Source organism: Notothenia coriiceps, unplaced genomic scaffold, assembly GCF_000735185.1.
Source record: "Notothenia coriiceps isolate Sejong01 unplaced genomic scaffold, NC01 NC01_scaffold00005765, whole genome shotgun sequence".
Classification (NCBI taxonomy): domain Eukaryota; kingdom Metazoa; phylum Chordata; class Actinopteri; order Perciformes; family Nototheniidae; genus Notothenia; species Notothenia coriiceps.
In genome coordinates this window covers 14,199-35,566 of record NW_011338466.1, presented here as the reverse complement: position 1 = coordinate 35,566, position 21,368 = coordinate 14,199, and the positions used below count along the sequence as shown (strand labels likewise).

Sequence of the window (21,368 nt, the reverse complement as noted above, 5' to 3'; positions counted from 1 at the left end):
GGTTAGCTGGCCGGCTCTGTTGTGATTGAAGAACTGCTTAGAGATGTCCCGCACCCTAGCCTGCCACGTACAATGTGTTGGAGCGCTTGCCAATAGAAGTGTTGCATTGTGATGTCACTATGTTACAGAAGTAAACTAAGGAGTGTGTGGGAGTGAAACTCTGGAGGGAACTTTGGGACTTTTGCCTTTGCAGAACATTTCCATAAACAATAACCTATACAACCAAAAAGCATAATAGGGCCCCTTTAAGCTATGCTACTAAAAGTAACTCTAAACAGATATTATTACATTACCCAAGTTAGACAGCATAGACTTCAAAGAAGATGTTAACTAAATCAGTCGCATCAAATCTAAAACAATGTCCACTGATCACACTCTGTTGCATCACCCACTCAAACTCATCTCAAGGGTAAACTTTGTGGCGCAGTTTCATATTGAAAGCTGAAGCTTGCAGCGTGATCAAAGGGCCGGACAAACAGGGAATGATGCAGGGATAGAAGAATATCAATAGAAAGAGCAGATTTTTGGATATCATTTTTAACCCTTTGATGCATAAGTGGGTATTTTTGGACCCGGTGAGGTGGTTTTCTTGAAGTATCTTTGTAATTACATTTTTGTATCATTTCATATTCCAGCTATTCCTCAAAAAACATGTTTTGGATATCATGCCATTCTAATTTGAAATTTAAATTGTATACATATTAAGAAATTGTAGTTTTTGTATTACTACCTCAAGCTTCCATAAGTGGGTCAAAAATGACCCGCATGCATTTTCTATGGAGTCCTATGGGAAAACGTTTTTTTTCAAAATGTAATTTTATTTTTCTAAAATTAAAATAGTGAAAAATTAAATATAAAATATTTCTAGTGTGAACCAAAATATAATACGAAATATTATACAAGTGATTTTTCTTAACCAAAATGACAAAAATTGCATAAAAACACATTATTCTAATACGGGTCCTTTTTGACCCACTTATGGAAGAGTGTAGGGTCCAGGCACTCGTGCATCTAAGGGTTAAGAATCCTTCAATTAAATGTGATGAGGATAGTTGTGGGGGGTCAGCCTTATCTCTGTCAAACTGAAAAATCTATAATGTAATGCATCAGAATTCATGATCTATTAATGTCATCTATAATATAGGTCTGAAACTAACAATTATTTTCATAATCCAAAATGTTGTTCTCAATTAATCATTTGGTATTTATAATGTTGCAAAGTGCATGACACATTCAAATTCTGAGGTGATGTCTTACAATTATTGTTTTGTTTGTCCAAAACCCAAAGATATTCAGTTTATTGTGCGGTAAAAAAGATAAAGAAGCAATTATTTCCATATTTGAGTTGCTGAAACCACATGGTCTTCCAACGATTAATGGTTTAAAAAACGATATATTATAATAATAAATGACTCTATGTTCTTCCACTTAAGCAGGATTTTAAATGAGGAATGTACTCTTGTAAGGGAGTACCATTCAAATGTAACATTGGTCATTTTAATCAAGTGAAGTATCTGAATACTTCTTTCAACAACTCACGATGATGACTGTGAATAAAAAAAAGATGTACCCTTATTTTTCCTGAGAATGTGAAAAGGTCAATTAAATGGTGCACACTCTGTGGATCTTGTCAATGCCAACTCCACTGTGTCCCTGGGCGCAGTGTTGACAGTAATGTGGCTCCTCCACGACACATGCTGTAAAACTCTCAAAGGTCAATGGTATCCTGCAGATGTGCTCAAAGGAGACACCAAAACTAACCAGAAGGAGTCAATTGTTAATCAACTAGGACGTGATCCCTCTCTGGCTTCCCATCAACCATCATAACCATGTCTCTGCAGTGGTATAGGTGAGAGTTTAGCCCCTTCACTATCAGAGAATCTCCTGAGCTAATGACTAATTGCCCCACTGTGTCAAGGACATTTCATAGGGAAGTCTGAGACAGAGAGAGAGAGAGGGGGGGGAAACACAACTAACTATCAAGCTCACTGTCACAGCCCCTTTGACGCATTTCAAATGAGGGGGCACAAACCAGCCTTGCCCTAGATAAACGGTACCCTGCTCTGCAATGGAAGACTCTCTACAGCAGTCAGGTTTACATAACATCAGACAACACACGGGGAAGCACATCATTGCCACAGCTCCATATGAAAAAACAATGGAAGAAACCCTGCTTGTTTAAAAATCACCGAGGAATTTCTCCCTGGGTTTCAACATGACTCACAGGTGCACATTAGATATGCTTTTGTAATATAGGCGTTATAGATTGGTGTGTTTTACTTGGATTTCTATTATTTGGTCAGGCATATGATGCTGTAATTCGTTTCTGAGTAGAACTGTTTGCCAAAGGAGATCAATTGAGATGGAAAATGTGATTTCACACCCACATTCAGGTCGTACATCAATTATATGTGTTTGAAGATCAGGATAGGCAATGGTTTGTAGGGTTAGAATAATTATATTGATAGGGGTTTGGGCAGAACAAATAACCTGTCTTGCTACTGATGCACAGCCATCTTACACACCCAGTCTAAGCTGTATAAAGCATCGTTGTTAATTTGTTAAAATTAACAATTTTAGCGTTACTAAATGTTTGAGATTGAAAGGTTTCTGAGGAATAAAAAAAGAAGATAGCCGAAGCCCACTTTATATATGCATCAGGAAGCCGTTTTATTCGTTGTATTATCCTACACTGAATGTTTTAGTACAAATGTTAATTTGAGTTTACCATGAATAATTTCTACCTTTTGTCTTAGGTTTTACTTTGTGTGTATACATTTTTGCACTCCGTTGATATGACATTTTCCACAATAGGCAATCCAAAATCTACTAACGACTTTACTCTCTTTCGTTTAATATCAGAATTTGCCTACGCAGGTTCATTAGAGCAGAGAAGACTTGAGTAGATCCTGAAATAGGCATCCCTTCTTATTAAATTGAGATATTAAGACAGGAATGACCTTGAATCAAGAACGCAATTTGAATCCTACCTGGCAGACACAAGAGGGGAACTTGAGAGAGGGGGCGGCCTTTCTGAGATGAAGATGGACACGTTACTTCTGACCAAGAGAGAGGTTGCATGTTTGCAAACCAAATTGAATTCACCATTATGTCACCGAAGTCTGTTTCAGACAGCAAGTAAGGAGTTTGGTAACTGCAATGCATAAACCAAAATGCAAAGAAAGCACGATGTGGAAAATAAGACTTTGAAAGGGTCGTGATTCACCAAAGCTTGGATGTAGTGCACTCCCCTCCAGCAGAGAACAGGGTACAACACAGCACCACCACAGCGACATCTTGAAGCTTCCCCCACTTTCGTTTAACTATTTCTCCTTCTGAGCTGTCAGATATTATACAACCATCTCATGCGAGCTCCTGGCGAATAACACATTCGTGCTACAATTCAAAAGGCATTCTTGTTTCAACCAAAAGACACACAATGGATCTCTGCATCATGAGGATTTGTGAAAAGATTCAGGAAAACTCTCCAGATTAGAATGAAGATTCTGAAATGTATTTAGGGACAGCTCTTCAGATAGCAACGCTGGGAGAGGGCTCATACAAAGGGATAAAGGGACGGTAGCAATTATTTCGATCAATATAGAACAATAAATGTCCTTCTTGCTGGTCCCAACTATTACCAGCCTTATCATAGATTTTGAAACCCTCCATCATGCTCTTGGAGAGGCCGACCAATTTGCTGTCAAGTCAATAATCTCTTTGGGAGAGATCGAATCTGAAAGATTTCTCCAAGTTGGCTGGCACACACTGACTAGGCAACAACAAATAAATTCATTCAGTTGTTATAATTCACTCTTTTCAATACCAAAGAGAGGTTCAATTAGTAGACATGAATTTATTTTTCCAACTGACACTTCTTGTTATTGGAGTCTGACTCAAAACAGGTTTGCTGAATACAAATGAAATTCTGTGGACGGCAGCGGCTCTATGACTTGTGTAGAGAATGAGTAAAGAGGACGGGTCGACAGAGTGGAGCAGCTTCAGCTTTACAAAGCACCGTAAGTGACCTGCCACTCACACCACTTGAGTTCATTCAAGTCCCAACAATTGGAGTTCCAAAAACTGGAGTCCCAAACGGTAGATCAAACCTTTGGGATGAACTAACTCGCACGGCCACGATTTGTTTCTGAGGGTATTTTTCCACGCTGTATTCAAAACTATGTTGATAAGGAAGCTGCTTCTCATTGTTAGCCATGGGTGAGTACTTATTTGTCTTTATTTTATTACTAGTGTGTGATTTTTCTAGTTTTCTTCTTTTACCTGCTATGCCACTTTGCTGTAACGCTGTAAATGTCCCCGCCGCGGGAATAATAAAGGCATTCTTATTCTGATTCATTAGATATAAATAGATCAACCTTAAATGATATGTCACTTACAAATACTCCTTCTACAACAAGTAACATGTCTCTGTGCCTGACTGCATATCATAATTCATCATTTCAAGAGTAAAACATGTTTTCCCTTTGATTCTTATTCGTCTGTCAGTCGCACGACAGGTAAGACACACAGGGACTTTTTTCGTTCTGTATGCTGAGCGTTTCGTCTGCACACTGGCCTCAAAGGACTCAAAGAGAAAAGAGGCAGCCTTCATGCTGAGCTCCTTCTCACAACAACGCTTAAATACTCTCCTTCCTCCTCTCTTCCCCTTCTACTTGACTCTCTTTGGCAGACATTACATGGCACTGTGTTTCTCTAATGAAACATCTTTGTACACCTCAGATGTGAAAAGCAAACAGGCACCGATCACAGAAGCTTCGACGTCAATATTCTCAAAGTCGTAAAACTAATTTAAAGACAATTACCACACACACTCAGTACAATTCCAAAGCCTTTGTGTTTCTTAAAAGCAGAATTGTCTGCTTTTTTTCAGAGTTTCTGTTGATGTTTGCACCGCACCAAGCGCTCTGAATGTCAGATGGGCAGATTCTCACTTGGCAACGCTAAGAAATGGCAACTCAGCTCTCGCACTGCAAAACCCAGTGGGACTGCAGAGAGAGAGAAAAGAGAAAATGTCTTCTCATTTCTAAGATTTCAGGGGACGGGAAAAAATATATTTAATGAGGCTCTGAGATGTTTCTCTAAGTAGAAAAACAACAACGTCAGAGTCTGCTGCCAGATGCCTTGTGGGATAAGAAGAGAAATAAAGAGCATAATACATACAAGACCCTTGAACTAGATTTGAAAACAAAGCGAGACCCTGAAGGCGATTTCTTCAGACAACTCTTGGCTAACATGAAGTCAACCATTGCTATTTAGACAGATTGAATCACTGCCTTGGTGATATTGCAGCTACACGATGAACTCTGTACCTTTCTGTGGCTTTTCTCTTCAAGGTTAAATAGTATCTGCCTCTACGTGCACCTGATAATGTGGAAGTTGTCGTTTCGGTGTGATTTGCTGGTTCGTGGGGGACTGGAATGACACAGCCATCATTACCAGCATCCTCCCTCTGTAGAGAAGCTTGGAGACGACACAGGGAACATTTCAAAAGCCTCTTTTGACAAGGACACATCCTCCCAGCAGCTTTTGGCAGACACTTCCCCACAAAGAGAGGCACTGCTTTGAGTTAAAAATAATAAAAAAGGAAATAAAAGATATTCAACACAATATGAATAACACTGAATACACTGTTGAGATTTGCTGTAAAGCAGTGAGGACATGAAGGCTGCAGCAGAATAGATGTCAAGAACTGGGAGCAGCCACAGTGATGATGAGGTTAGGTGACAGGGGTGCCAGCAGTACAGCGAGAGAGAGATGTGATCAGCGGCCAGGCATTATCGCCCCGGAGACACAGGAGTTAAACCGGTTCCTGGGCTCTGACAGCACCAAAGACCAAACACCCTTAGACATCCTGAACCCTGGATGTGTTTCAAACATGTCTTTATAAACATTTATTCACATCCAAGAGTGATCCCTGAAGACTCTGACTCCATCTTTTTCAAATATGTGCATGCATGTGCATACATAATCCATGTGCCCACTGTGAGCCGAGAGAAGGGCTGAACAGGCAGACGTCTAACAAGCAGGCAGTTTAAAAATAAAACTGAGGAGAGAATAATAGAGATTGTCTCAGATCACAAAGAGCCTGAAAAAAAACAGCGGGTCTCTTACAAGAAAAGAGTTTCAAAAGAATCTCACCATGTAGACAACACTGAACAACAACCTAGAATCTGTAAAGGAGAGGACTAAATATAACACCGTCCTGCCGGATGAAGCCACTCCTCCTCCTCCTCCTCCTCCTCCCCCTTCCTTATGGTCCAACTCAGACAGACCAGATGAGAGTTACACCAGATGTGTCATATAGGAAGCTGCTTTGTTACAAATTGGATGATTAACAGAGCCGTGCAGCCAGCATTGAGGCACTTGGCCGGGGAACACAGCTCCGAGGAGAGTGATTGGCTTTGAGGGCTGAAGGACAGATGGGACAGGGACACGGAGCTGGACCGGTGTGCCTCCTTGGTTCTGCATCAACATATCTCTCCTCTGTGTGATTAAACACTCACATGGAAATACGAGGTGGCTCTGTTTATAGCAGGCTTGTTCTTCATGGCAAGTTATCTCCGCCTTTAGCTCCTCCCCCTTAACATTAATTATGCAGCTCAATGCAGCACTCCGAATCCCCACTGCAGCTCACCCACACTACTCTGCCGCTTTTCTCCCACTCTCTCAGTCTTCTACAAACCAGTGTTTCTTTATATTTCCCTTCATAACTACATTCTCAGCTATCCACAGTCGGAAAACGGTATCTTTCTCCATGCTTAACCTTGAAAAGTTGAAAGGAATAAAGACATGACTGTAGCAGAAAGATATGTTTTTTTTTCCTCAATACATTTTGCAATGTGAGATAAGAAGAATCACTACCTGTGAAGTCAAAGTGACAAATATATTTCTAAAGCTTTCATGAAATGTCCAACACATCATTTGTTACATGTGTTCCCCAGCCCCATTATAAACACAATAATTCTGCACATCTGACACATTTGATGTGAACGAATGCATTTTGAATAATTACACATCTATGGTTGACTCACAAACAGCATTTATTCTTTTTGGCTTTATCAATTTCAAAGCCTGGAGCTGATTTCTGTGCAAATCAGAAGCAAACATGGTGTGATGTGCCGAGGCAAACACACTTAACAGCTCAAACACCTGTCTGGCAAGGTGTAATTGACTCAGCTACACCCGGACACAGAGAGAGACACAATCAGGCCCTGTCACAGGAAGCAGAGAGTCCACACTACGCAACGTGAATCAGCTACATCAGCAGAGAGGAGGGAGAACGTATAAAGAGGGACGCTCTCACGCTTCAGCCGTCAGCCCCCCAGGCAGGCAGTGGGATGGAAACGTAGCAACTGTTTATTGAAGCAGAAACAAGCTTCTCTTTGGTTTCCTAGAGCTCTCACATGATTAAGATTCATTTCACATCTGCACACGTGTGTTTGTGTGATGGCGTGTCAGCTAGGCCAGCCAAAAGGCTGTATAATGAATCCAACTTCAGTGTCAGGCTAGCCTGTGTGACTCATTCACGCACGTCCTGACTTCAAACTGAATAAATAGCGTGTTTTCCTTAAAGCAATAGGCAACATCACATAAAGGTCTTAGCAGCTATTCATGGCATCATTATTTGTAATTCGCCACACAGAGCCTCGTCAACGAAATGTCAAAGCACAGGCATACACACAGAAGCTATTTAAAGCCACATGGTGTTTGTCTCTCCATTGTTGCCATTTCAATAAGCTCAATAAAGTCTGTGTCTTTGTTTGCAAAGATGCTACCAGTGGAACACAAGCAAACAGCGAGGCAGATGTTCCTAATGAGGAAGACACGACCAGGGAAGGAAGGATCATTCGGCTAGTATCGGGTATAGTTAATGTGTTATAGGCTTACATAATCCAGGGGGAGCGTGAATCAACGACTCCCTCTCTCTACATGAATGTGCACTGGCAGGCGCGGGTCGGTTGTTTTGTCATGAACACCGTGCTTCTATCACGCCTTCAAAATCTGTGCATCTTCGAAATGTACAGCGCCGTCAGGTCAAAAGCTCTTTGCGAGGATGCCTCCTGCGCCGTGCAGCTCTGCGGCTGCAGGGGTCTTCTCAGTGCATGGAACCGGATGGTGAGCACAGAACGCAGCGGGGGCTGGGCACTGCAATGTACTGCAGTGCTCGTAGCTCTGCTATGCACACCCACTCTCCTCCATTCGAGCTCTGCCTCTGACAACCTCTCAATCCCTCGCTCTATCTCTCGCCTATACGAGTATCGCTTGTCTTACATTCTTCACTTCCCTTTCCTCTCATTGCTTTCAGTCCTTTTCAACCCCATTTTCTACACACTCTAAGATGTCTGTTATCCATGTGTACAACCTCAGCTCTTGTAGTCTTCATTTCAACGAGCCTGCCCTCTTTCGCTCATATGCACTTGACAAGCAAACATTTATATAAATATACGTGTAAAAAAAACGTCCTGTAACCTTTTCCTTTAGAGAATAGTAAAGGGGCCTTCTCCTGGTCATGGAGAGGCGCACACACACACACACACACACACACACACACACACACACACACACACACACACACACACACACACACACACACACACACACACACACACACACACAGACTACACACACACACACACACACACACACTCTCTCTCTCTCAAACACAGGCACACACACACACACACACACACACACACACACACACACACACACACACACAGACTGACCTTACAACACTCCACTGTGTTTCTCACGTGTCCTTCTCCTATCACCAACAAGGTCGAATCACCTTAACCATCTGCACACTTCATCTGTTTAACAGCACAACATTGTTTCTGCTTGTTTGGTGAGTTTCTTACAGTACCTATTCTCCTCTCCTAAAGGCCCGGACACACCAGGACGATTATCGGCGTCGGTGTTAGTCGGACGACGAAGCGTGCCCTGTTGCCCAAACTCAATTTTGTGTGTTCCGCACCGTCGGCCGTGACACACCTTATTTGGCCTTTCATGGCCGACGTATGGCCGATTCAACATGCGTCGGGTCGGGCAGTCGGGCCAAATAAATCACTCTTTTGATTGGCTGTTCAGCTAGCGAATCAGTGCATGAGAAGCGAAACGGAGGTGAGGGACGTAAACAAACGCTTTAATAAGGCACGAAGAATGTCTTCCGCAAGCAACACTCCAATGGCTGATAGCTCCAGTACCGCACAAGACATGTTTTCGATGGACGAGAGTGAAAATGGAACGCACACGCTATTTGTTGTTTGTTTACATCACGGAGTCTGTTCTTCTTCTCTGTTTTCCGGTTGTTGCCTCTTTTGAATGACGAATACACACTACCGCCGCCTGCTGGTAAGGAGAGTTATTGCCACTCACGCATGCGCAGTTCGTACGTGCTACTTGGCCGTCGGCTAAAGTCTTTGCGGTGTGTTCCAGTGCGACTGTTGGCCAAGAAGCAGGAGACGTGAGGCGACGCAACAGTCGTGTTCCGTCGGGACGTGTTCTTTGGTGTCAGTTTGGTGTGTCAGGGCCTTAATATGGAGGGTTTGGGCATTGTTGCTAACTGTAGTCAGGTCACAGAGACAGCCGCTGTTGCTCCGCTATGTTACCCACACCATCATTTACAGGGGCAAACCAAACACCCATGTCGCACAGCCTGGGACTGAGGGTGTCAAACATGCAGGGTGAGCTATGACGAGCCCAGCAGCTGCTCCATTCCCCCAGAAATAAACCCACCGATCTCAGAAAAGAGTTACAGTACATCATTAATGTGCAAACATAGAAGTAGACAAAAGGTCAACTTTAAAATGAAACTTGCAAGCGCTCTTTCTCCAGCTTTTGCCGAGGTAAATTCTCACACATGGCCCACACTGTTTATGTTGCGATGCTGAACAGCCTGGTTGGAGAAGCTGCGATCACACTGAATTACACATACGTTTGTGTGAATCCCAGAATACAGGTCTGTGATTTTAAACTACCCATAAATCAGCGGTTAACTCCGATCCATCTCTGACACTTGCTTCTATCTTAGAGGGGGATACTGGCTAATTCTTAGGAACAGTGAGGGGTCTCATTTCCGTTTTCCATTAAGGCGCACATGGTTCTAATCATTGCTTTCTGAATGACTTTCTCACTGTGCCGGTGGTCTCCTGCAGAGACACTTTGCTGATCGCTCTCAACCATGATATGAAGCAAAGCTTTTTGTGACAGCAGGAGTCAGAGCTATAGGGGCAGCTGCCATTACAGGTTTTATATTTCATTTGAAATGACATATCATTACGCCACTCTTGTTGAGCACCATCCTCAAAATGTTTTAAATGTGATTTCAGGGAAACATTATGACTAACTGTCTACTCACAGACACCGTGTATACCGTCTGCCTTTTATTGAAGTAATATGCATTAGATTTAGAGCTAGCCCCGATATAGTTCCATATAATAAGTAAGTGTCAAACCTGAAAGATATTTGCTGCCGCAGCATGTGTCAATCCGAGCTTTGCCTTGAAAAAGGAAGGTGGAACAATACCACAGCACCGGCAGTCACAACTTGAGCGTATAGTGATAACACAAGTAGACAAGGGCAGGAAGGACAAGGGTTTTCTGAGAGGAAATGGCTAAGAACTGAGTTTTCAACACCTCTACAAACACACACCTCTCTTTAAGATGGACTGTGTTCTAAAAAAGGAGAGGGGCATGAATAATGAAAAGTGTTTTCAACTGGAAAAGGGAAAGAGCAGATGTGCACAGCAGACTGTCACATCAAATTGGGAATTCGAAATATGTGCACCCCGAAGATGTATTAGGTCATCCGAATAAGCATAGTGAGAAGAATTAGCTTTGCCTTGATACAACCCTCATTCCTAAACACTGGTCTGCTTTCAAGTATTTGAGGGAGCTGGGATCTGTCCATGGTGCTGAAATGACTCCCATTTCCTCCCCAGCCCTCTCCTTATCCCCGCCTATAACTCTTTGTTGAATAATTTAGACATCATTTAACAGCTAACAAGGATCAGTGAGTTTGGTCAGGTTAATGGTCGTCTTATAGCTACAATCTGAGGGTGAAAGGTATAAGCCCCCGGCCATGTAATATGAAAGCAGCGGTACAAACTGTACTCTTTATCCGGTTTGACGACGCTTTCCAACATGCCCACACACAATACACTGAGTCCATCCATTATGTCCTCCCATTCTGCAGTAGGCCAGTGCTCACACACATTTCCTACAGAGGAAACACACACTGCCCACTGCTGGACAGTAGCATATCTTCATTCACAAATGATGAAGGTCAGACGTCCAAAAAAAAAAAAAAAAGAAGATGGTGGGATGTAATAAATAAACTGCGAATGTGCTTGAATAAGGTGATAATTAATACTGGGGGGGAAAAGCAGAAATGTGTGATAGTATGAATCATCTGTCTTTCACTGAAGCAAGGTTTCATTTATTTGTGCTCATTTTACAATCATCATAAACCATATTTCAAAGTGTATAACGTACGCATTTTTAACTACTACTTTTATTTTATTTTGTACACTGTAAGCCTCATTCATCCAACCAGAGGGTCTACTTTTGCTGCATCTCAGACTAAAAAAGGTCCCGGAGCAGTGGACAAACAAAAACCAGAACTCAAACACTATCAGGGCCAAATCAATCTGTTATCTAAGCAGCGCCGATATTTCCCAGAATACACAGTGAGGGCATGTACTATAAATCTAAAATGGGCTGAAGCACTTAAAGCTTATCAGCGCATTCACAGTATAATGGAGAACACTTTCCTCTTATCCCATCCAGGGAACAAAAAAATAAGTTCAAACTGTGACAGTGATTTTTTTTAAATATGTATCTGGTTGTAGTCGTGCGTCTTACACTGGCTGGATGCTGAGGCAGCTCCGCTCAGGGATGTAATGGGATACTGCAGCACGAGAGAACCGTGTGCACAGAAACTTGCCTAGAAGCATCAGGGAGTCCCGCACTAACCTCCCCCCCCCCCCCCCTCTGCTTTTCTGTTAAGTATTTTAATGACAAAAAACGATCATTAAAGTATGATGTTTAAATGTGAATGTAATGCCTAGTGAAAGGCTGAAAGGTGACAGTGATGAAAGGGATACCCCAAAAAAAAACTTCAGAAGTGTTAAAAAAAAACAGCATGCCTGTAGTAGGAGGAGAACGGAGCTGCTTACCGTTTTTTGGCCGGTCGCTCTCCTCTGGACACCGAAGCTCTTCCCCTTCTCCACACGCTCGGAGTCACTTTGAGATAGAGAGAAAAATGATCAATCTTCTCTTACTTTCTCTTATTTCCAGTTTTAGAATGAACAAGTCAGGAGTCTAACACAGCCATTTGGACACACCTTTACCCTGTCCTCCTGTCAACTCTGCCACATATACACACACAGGCACCCATTCAAATGCACCCCAAGACTGGAGTACACAAATTGATAAAGATCTGCTCAGGGGAGGGATAAAAACTACACACACTCACACACTGCAGTTTTTTTTTCTCCCTTGCTCTTGCCCACTCGCTCTGCTTCTTTTTTCCTGCTGTCTTTGCCTGCACTGCCTCCTGATTGGCTAAGCTGCTCTTCAATAACATAAGCTCTCTTCTTTAATTGGAAGTGGGCCAGTTGTGTGGTGCATCAGAAACCCTCCCGCCTTGCTCATCTCTCTTTTTTTTCGCCTAAGTGCCTGTGGAGAAGAATGCTGAGCTCTGCAATTTCATACGCATCGAGCGAAGAGGGGAGAAAAAGGGAATGGAGGACAGAGGAGGGTGGGGGGAGTGTGTGGGAGAGAAAAGTGAGAGTGGGGGAGAGCATCGGCGTCGAAATCACTGGACCGCAGTGGGACAAGCAGAAGCTGCACGGGAACAAAGAGAGGGGAAGGGGCTATTTGGTGGAAACAGGGTAGATTTGGATGCACGCTCGCACCAGCCGCAGCGTGTTGAGGGGATGCAGCGGGTCAGATGAAAGGAGATTTCCCTGCATGCACTGCAGCGTGGCAAGGTGGCTCTACTGCAGTGTGGAGTCTAATTGCCAGGCAAGAAGGGGGATGGGAAGGGAGGAGGAGAGGGGGTTGGTTGCAGTGATGCCGAAGTACAGTCATCCAGCCAACCATGGATGTATGGGGGGGGGGGGCAGCCGCAGTGTACAGCGGGTAATGCCTTTTCCTCATGAATTATTGAAGGTGCTTCAAAGGAGAGAGGGAGGGTCACAGACGGCAAACTACTGACATTGTTCAGACAGTCTCACTGCCACCGAGGTCCACTATAATTACTCACACACCTGAAGTACACGTCGTCAGATTATTATATGGAGCCCCCTTCAGTTCGATTATTTCAACTAATGTGATAGACTGCTTTAAATGGAGATTGTGCCGTATCAGCCCTCCGCTTTCCACTTCAGTTCGTGTTAAAACGGCTTTTGCCATCCCGGGGAAAATGTATGTGTGTGATTGACTTTGTGGTGTCGGGTTTCCTGCCACTCTTTTTCTTTTGACTCACATCTGGTGCCTCCCATGTGTCCCAGCTGCTTTGAAGAACAATACCAAAGCAGATCAATACTTGGTCCATCTGCAGAGGCAACAATGAGCACTCTAGAAGTTATACGACGCCCACGGAGAAATACAAATACACTGTTTGCTCAATCAACAACCTAATTGCCCTGGTGGATGAATGTGTAAATAGAGAGATGCCTGATATTTGAAGCTCAATATCCTGTTGGAAAATACCATGTTAGCAGAAGGGACAGGTGAACAAATGCCAGTATTATCTGCATATAGTGAGCAGTCTAGTCTGTGTGTGTGGAAAGCAGCCGTTACCTTGTCAAATAGGTTAAACTGGGTATAAGTGGCTGGCTGTAGATACAGATAATAGTTGATATTTTTTGCAAAATAAATTAGAGTTGGGTTGACTTTTGAAGTGCAAAAAAACTTTTATTTTCAGGTTTTCTATACAATTTTCCACTGAAAAATGGCAGCATGTGGAACAAGAACATAAAAGTGCATTTTGATGTCAATAAACTAACTTTTCAATCAATCATCTGCGCATGTTCTCCTTCATCACTTTGCTCTCTGGTCTCTCAGGGAGGCTGTAGACTGTGATGGAGATGTTTGTGGGTTTGAAGACCTGCTCCAGGATCTCTGCCACTTTATTCCACTGCAGTTTGTCCAGGCCACAACCAATACTGTAAACAATGGAGAGACAACACAAAGCATCACATTCAAAATAAAGTATTTATCGAGCAAAATGTGGCTTTTGAACCCTGGATGACTAGGTATTTCTAAATGACTGAAATATTATACAAACCGAGGCATTGATATTCTGGTTACACTGTTACTTTCACAGTGTGACCTCATGTGCTCCAGGCTCCGTGCCAGGCTGTCATAGGTGGGCTTTTGGCTGGCCTTTTTCTTTGTAATCTTCAATAGCATAAAAGAAAAGTATCAGTAATAATATGAAGTACAACATATGTGTTAAAATGAGAGATTTCATTTTCATTTCACATCTTTACCAGATAGTAGACGAAACGACTCTCTCTTTTTAGAACAGCGCACTCTCCTGTCAGCTTTTCTGTTTGGAGATAAAAAGATAATATTCCCATCAGAATAAATAAGACACGCATATTTGCCTGAGTTTGTATAAAGAAACTCATAATACAAACTCAAGGCATGTTTGTTTGAAGCCCGAAACTGAAAGCATTATTGAAGAAGCCATTACGAATTCATGCTGTGCAAAAATAAATGTCACAGATGTTGATTTAAAATGTTAGTGGTGATCCTTCAGTTACCAAAGAAAACAAATTCAAATTCTGATGCATCCAGAATATTGTCATGTGATGGGATGATGATGATCCAACTTCAGTATCAACTGATACAGAATAGACGTGTGATACTGTGTAGAATAGCATCCAGTATTTTTAGAGGCGCTTCTCTGTGCAGAACAAAATGATCCCTTTGGAAATCGATGCCCCCAAAAATAGGACACTTTACTCCTGATTAATTTTTAATAAAAGGGCTGACTCACTCTGCTCCTTTAGCTCCTCTACCCCTTTGAAGTTCTTCTTGAACATCACTGCTATGCCTGCCCCCATGCGGCAGTCCTCACTGATGCAGTGGGCCAGAGCCTCGTCTCTGGGGCAGGAGAACAGGTCCCCGGTGACATAGCTCACTGACCAGCGGTCTTCTGCGGGCTGGACAGCAGGGGGCAGCATTGCACCGTGTGGTGAAAGCACAATGGCAGCACAACAAATAAACACGGGTGCATGGGAAGGGAAACTATGATAGAAACAGCCCATGTAAAACCAAGATAATTATATATGTTTTTCGTGTAGGTATTAGCTTTACCTTAGCGCTGTCAGTGTTGACTGGTCTTTCAAGTGCAGATGACATAATTTGAGCACTTGAGCGGTGAGTTATTCGGTGTGTCTTTCTTGAACAATCAATAAAACTGCTAAGAGACTTGTTAGCTAGCTTATAATGCGTCATTAATATAACTTACAAAAAGTTGACTGTAGGTGGCCGTTTTAATGCTGAATAAAGGTACTTTCGGAATGCTTCTGGATAGCTCATATACTAGTCACTTTACATGGTTGAAGCAGGAGCAGCCACGGAATATGCCTATCCTCTCGCGAGAAAACACGATACTTTGTGGTGGGGGCGGCACCTCCTGAATAAATTAAACCAGAGCCCTAGAGAGAAATCTATATTATATATCTATATTATTATCATATCTCTCTATGACTCTGAATTAAACAAAACAGCAGCTGGGTAACATGATCTGTCCCATGTCAGCTGACTGGATCCGAGCAATAGGAATAGGTAAAAATGTTAACTAAAAATAAATAACTAATACAAAATAAAATAATAATAATAAGAAATAAAATAAATTAATAAAAAATGATAATGACAATAAAGAAATGACAAGCAAAAATACAAATAAAATACAAAATGATATCGATACATAGACAATAAATAATAAAATAATAATTAATATTGATACTATAATAAAAGAAAGAAAAAATTGTAATAAATACATACAAAATAATAACAACACAAAATTAAAAACATATATATATATAAATACATTAAATGTAATTATAATGAAAAAATTATGATAAAAAATACAATGAATAAATACAAAAATTAAATAAATACAAAAGCAATAAAATTATAATTCAAAAAATTATAATAATATTTAAAACAATAATAATATTTACAAGGAAAAAATAAAACATTAAAACGTTCAGCCTTATAATAAAATAAATTAAATAAATTAAATAAATTAAATAAATTAAATAAATTAAATAAATAAAATAAAATAAATAAACACAGAAATACATAAATAAATACATTTAAGTGAACGTAAATGTAGAAATATATTAAAGATTTATAATAATGTGTGTTCTGTTTTATTCTCAACTTGTATATATTTATTTATACATTCATTTATTTATTATTTTCCATATTTACTTATGCATTTATTTTATTTATTTATTTATCTATTTATTGCCGTATTTATTTATTCATGTTTTTATTCATACATTTATTTATGCATTTATACTTACGTCATGTTCCGTCCTCCATAACCACCACCATCCTGAGAATTGGTCTAAACATCCTAAATCAGTAAAAACACCATTTGGCGGCTTCATTCATGTTTATTGAACCCCGTTATGTTACTTTCATGGCAGAAGAAAATATCTGTAGCATCTATTAATTACAGACAAAATAAAGAGCTGTGTAAGACCGTGGGTAAATATGGTCAAATCTAATATTATCAAAGTGTTGAACCTAAACCAATAAAAATAAAGAGGCTGCCCCTTAACAAGCGTTATTTTGTACAATGTCAGGCTAACTTTTGTCTTCTACATACAGAGAAACTGCAATACAACACAACACTGCATGTCCATCTGCAACATCATCTGAGTTGACAAATGTGGCATGGAGACGACGACCATTGCACAGCCATGACACAAAACTTCCTTTTTTCTGGGCACACATTGCCATTATCATCCCACAAAGCCATTCCAGCAGCCTGACACAGACCCTTTGAATCATTCATGAAGCATTTTAAGCTGTCAGAAATCTGTGACAAACACTCACCATCTCTATTTTCATCGACCCGCTCAAATATCCGGTCAACCATTTGGTCTGGGGTCAGCAGATTGCATTTTTCAGCCAGCTTTCCATGGCAGGCCTTTTTCAGTTGATAAATAGACTTTGAGGGACAGGAAATAAGTTACAAAAGCTTTTGCTCTCACTATATGTTATAGCATATAATTCATTTATCGTATAAAGAAATATGCACGGATAAAACAACGCATAGCTTTCAGTATGGGATTTATCTGCCAATCATTTCCTCAATAAATTGTTACTAAAATATTGAAGAACAGACATCTGCAGCCTCCTTGTTATCTTTTACAAAAATCCCTTAAAGTTGTGCACGAAGAGTCCCACTTTGGCACATCATAACACATTTATTTTTGCACTATTCTTGCAGCTGTGCCCATGGATGTATAATAAGAACAGCTGTGCCACATCGATTTCCTTGTCTGGGTCACTGTCCTCGCTCAGGCGCCGACCCATTGAGGAAATCTTTTCTTCAAAGACTGAAATAATTTCTTACATTACATAACCTTGGTGACTTTTAATTTACATTACGACATCCACGGAGCCCTCAGCTATCTATCGCACCAATTGTTGCAACAAACTTAGTGCAAATGTTTTCAAATGTTTCAAAATTATATAAACAATCCACACTAGTGGAATTGTTATTGTAGTCAGGAGGACTGTTATGGATCACATTATAAAGGATTAGAAATGGCTCAAATCATTTAGTTCACAGACAGATCATGAGTGGACTTCTTTGTGGCCCTACTTCCTAGAAAATACATCTGTTAGCTTTGTATAAACACACAAACGTTATGAATATATGTTTGCACAGTATGTCTAAAGACTTGGTGGTGTTTGAAGTTAAAGACGCTAAAGTAAACTCGGGTTTCACACAGGCCAAGAGTCTTGTTATCCGTGACAGCTTTGACCTTCATAAGCCATGTTATTTTCTGCTACCCTGATTACTGTTTACCCGACTGCTGCAGTCTCACTGAAGCCTATAATAAATGTAGCTAAATTCACTGATTTGGGGTATTACAACTAGGCACCAAGAGGGTAATTATGTGTTTTAGGAAGATGGGTGGAAACATCCAGAAAGCATTTCAGTGTTGGTCAGCAAATGAGTCAATGGGCATTTGGAAATACCTGCATTGACATAACAATAAGAGTGTCATTGTTAGTGGTAGCCATTGTTGACAGGCGAGAGCTTGGACTGGCCTAATACCTTCCTCTGCTGACGACAGGATAGTGATAATCATAGCTTATGAGTGTCAAGGCTATATGACGTGTCACTAGATATATTCTTCAAGCGATTATTATTATTCTCACGTACAATTATTATATATATATCTAAGCAGGTTTAATGTTACCTTGTTAACCAACCTAGCGTATTAGCATTAACACATTTATTCAATAAGCAACCAACATTAATTGATCATAAAGCAAAGTATGGAAAAAAATTAATTGTGTACCAGATGGCGCTACATGAGAAATCAGGAGACCATTATATAATTCAACCTCAGGGATTCATGAATGTGTGTACATTAGGCATGTTAGCTTAATAACTTTAAATATAAAAAAGCTCATTATGCATGTTGCTCATTATTGTATGGTGTGCAATCAGAACTTTAAAATATGTTGCCATAATTCCAGTCAAAGTCCAGCTAAAGACAGATTAGTTTCACAGGTGAGCAGTCGGGAACATAGTGTTGGACAAGAGGATTTTTTGGGGGTGTTGAGTCGCCCATGTAGCTAAAGAGGTTGAAGACTTCAAGGGGAACACCTCAAGCGTGGCTAAAGGTCAATCTAAATAATTCAGTGGCCCTCATTGGTCTGCAGTTATGAAACAAAACTGGATTTGCAAGTCAAGAAAGAAAACACCTTAATATTAACCAAGCATACCGCAGTTTGAATTTTAGCATTTATTGCTTTCCACGAATACTATGATACAAGCTCAAGTACTCAATTTCCAGCAATTATCAGTGTTATGAAGGCAGTGGACATGTATAACAAGTCTACAAAAAACCATTTACAGATGTGTCCTGTAAAAATCCAAGCTATCAAAAGAGATATTTGTACAACTAAGGTATTACATACAGAAAGTGTAAAAGTACTTTGTGTTGTGTGACAGATTTTGATGCAGAAATGGCCAAACCATTCATTCATAAAACTAAACTGGTGACTAGTGGCAATATTTTGTGTTTACATTGGCCGTTTAAAATGAGAAAGCAAAACTATGACATTTTCACATCCTTCAAGGGGTTAATGAAAACAAGTGTGATTTAAATTTGAATAAGCAATACAAGTGCTTCACAGAAAAATCTGACGTCTATGAAGTGTTGCTGCGCATTCTTAATGGCATGTCACACATTCATCAGAACTAGTCAAAACAACTATGCCAAGGCCAAGACACAACTCAAAATGCTAAATGTATCTTTTTTGGAAATACATGCCAAAGGACTTAAGAGTAATGAAATTATTATACATCATTTATCAAGGTTAAATTATAATGCTTATATAAAAATCAATGAATAAAGGGTTAGAAAAAGTTTTAGTCAACAGTGAAAAAAGCAGTCTCCATAATCTTGAAATCCTTTCCTTCCAGTTTTACGACCATGTGTAGACTTGAGTATTTGAAACTGAAAAGGACAAAAGATCGTTCAGTGAGGGGTCTGAGGTCCGTCCTGGTCCTGAAGTCCACAGTGCTACAGTAAATACCCTTTGTGTGATATCATACAGTGTAAAAAAAAAGTCAGTTGGCAGGCGGCCTCAAGTTAGTCATTTTCCTCGTGCTCTGTTTCAGTCTTTGCAATGTTTGAACTGTCAGCGTTGCCCTCTGCTGGCAAGTCAGGTGAACTACTAGAAGAGGGGAGCTGCTTGTCACCGGGTAGACCTTCTACATCGCTGCTGCTCTCCGTATTTTCCTCCTCGACGCTTGGACTCTTCTCTGATGGAGCCTCAGGTGGATCCATGGTGCTGTCCTCTGCCAGACGTGGGTCCTTTACCTTCTCAGACGATTCTTCTTCCCCTTCAGAAAGTCCTGTCTGTGTGCTGCTGGGCTCTGAGGACAAGAAGGGACAACATTAGGACTGCTGCCAACAGTCATCTTCATGATAGGCTGTTAAAATGTAAAGATTTTATAGAAATACAGACGGCTTTACTTATGCCTAAAGCAACAAACAGAATACTGCCAGAAAATATACAAAATGTGTTTTAATTTCAAAGGATGAGCATCATAGGAGGAAATGACATGCTAAGCATCAGTTTGCACTACTTTAAAGCAGATGTGTGTCTCTGTAGTTGATGTAAAGAAGTGGAATTCTTTGCCGAATTCTTTGAAGTAAGAACATTTTTATGTTTGAGAAAATGTATAAAGAAAGCGTAATTAGTTTCAGTATTTGTAAGCAGCTGTGACTGAAAGAATATTGCTTTTATTTTACTTTTTCATGGTTATTTCATTTTTTTTAAGAAGGGGCGGGTCAAATAAGATGTTCTTCTCCCTGCTCCTTTCCACAATGCAAAAACAATAAAATAAAAAAACAGAATAAGTGTACATGTTTTGTAAAGTGTAAATGTTTTGTTTTAAAATAACTGTCATGTGTGGAATAAATAAATAATTAGTCATTCCTTTGTTTATATATATATATATAGGGAAAACCAGAAACATACATATTTAAGAAGCTACTACCATATGTTTTCATTCATCCTTCAGAGAAGTTCCCACTTACCATCATCCTCTGAAACAGTATGTGTTTTACAAGATGTTCCTCTTTTGTCTTCTGAGGACTCCGGTGTCTCTGACGAGCTCTCTGACTCTTTACAACAAGAAGATTCCTTTTCTCCACTTCCCGTTTCATCCTCTTTCTTTTGGTCAAACTTAAGTCTCTTGACCTCACGTTTGTCAGCTTCAGAATCCTCCTCCTCGTCCTCTTCCTCCTCGGGGTGTTTGTTCTTTATCCCGCTGCTTGTTGTAACACCACCTGCTGATGGCGAGGAATCACTGCAGAAAGAACAGAAACACAGGGTATCAGTTTGTGAAATGATATAATTACTTTTAACGCAATAAGTAGCTCATATTCTGTATAGTCTTTTAATGATGGGGTCTTGAGAGCATGTGATTATGGATGTAAGAGTTTGACAGATATTATCAGTGTTTCTGCATCCCAAATAAACAATTTAAAGTGGACCTATACTGCTATATTTTAAATATATATTGTAGGGCCATACCTATATAAAACATGTCTGTGAAGT

General features: G+C 40.5%; 3 protein-coding genes and 1 pseudogene across 7 annotated transcripts in view; all 4 read right to left on the bottom strand.

Moving 5' to 3' along the window:
• Positions 1 to 12,662, bottom strand: part of LOC104943144 (synaptotagmin-2-like) — a 40,800-nt gene extending 28,138 nt beyond the window's left edge. For 2 of the 3 annotated variants that reach the window (XM_010768469.1, XM_010768472.1), the window contains exons 1-2: positions 12,365 to 12,489; positions 12,197 to 12,263 (exon numbers count right to left, since the gene is read on the bottom strand). The gene's annotated coding sequence lies outside the window, so the exon portion shown is untranslated. The other variant, XM_010768470.1, reaches the window with a different exon arrangement.
• Positions 12,663 to 13,913: 1,251 nt separating this feature from the next.
• Positions 13,914 to 15,665, bottom strand: oard1 (O-acyl-ADP-ribose deacylase 1). Its single transcript, XM_010768468.1, has 5 exons — positions 15,351 to 15,665; positions 15,031 to 15,196; positions 14,519 to 14,577; positions 14,314 to 14,426; positions 13,914 to 14,191 (listed from the first exon to the last, which is right to left on the bottom strand). Exons 1-5 carry the CDS (start codon positions 15,489 to 15,491, stop codon positions 14,044 to 14,046), a joined length of 627 nt encoding a protein of 208 aa, XP_010766770.1. The 5' UTR covers positions 15,492 to 15,665; the 3' UTR covers positions 13,914 to 14,043.
• A 1,191-nt stretch (positions 15,666 to 16,856) lies between these two features.
• On the bottom strand, positions 16,857 to 17,591 carry LOC104943147 (guanylyl cyclase-activating protein 2-like; annotated as a pseudogene).
• Positions 17,592 to 19,024: 1,433 nt separating this feature from the next.
• Positions 19,025 to 21,368, bottom strand: part of LOC104943142 (serine/threonine-protein phosphatase 4 regulatory subunit 2-A-like) — a 5,908-nt gene continuing 3,564 nt past the window's right edge. For all 3 annotated transcript variants that reach the window (XM_010768464.1, XM_010768467.1, XM_010768466.1), the window contains 2 exons: positions 20,846 to 21,117; positions 19,025 to 20,178 (listed from right to left, as the gene is read on the bottom strand). In XM_010768464.1, coding sequence (XP_010766766.1) covers positions 19,892 to 20,178; positions 20,846 to 21,117 — 559 coding nt within the window. In that variant the 3' untranslated portion in view covers positions 19,025 to 19,891. The remainder of the gene's footprint in view (positions 20,179 to 20,845; positions 21,118 to 21,368) is intronic.

Excerpts from the sequence above, each read along its gene's own strand:
- oard1 (XM_010768468.1), bottom strand. The coding sequence starts at position 15,491 with ATGACGCATTATAAGCTAGCTAACAAGTCTCTTAGCAGTTTTATTGAT. Across the intron at positions 15,197-15,350 it reads TCAACACTGACAGCGCTAAG|CCCGCAGAAGACCGCTGGTC; the intron begins GTAAAGCTAATA and ends CCTGCTGTCCAG. Across the intron at positions 14,192-14,313 it reads ACCAGAATATCAATGCCTCG|TATTGGTTGTGGCCTGGACA; the intron begins GTTTGTATAATA and ends CATTGTTTACAG.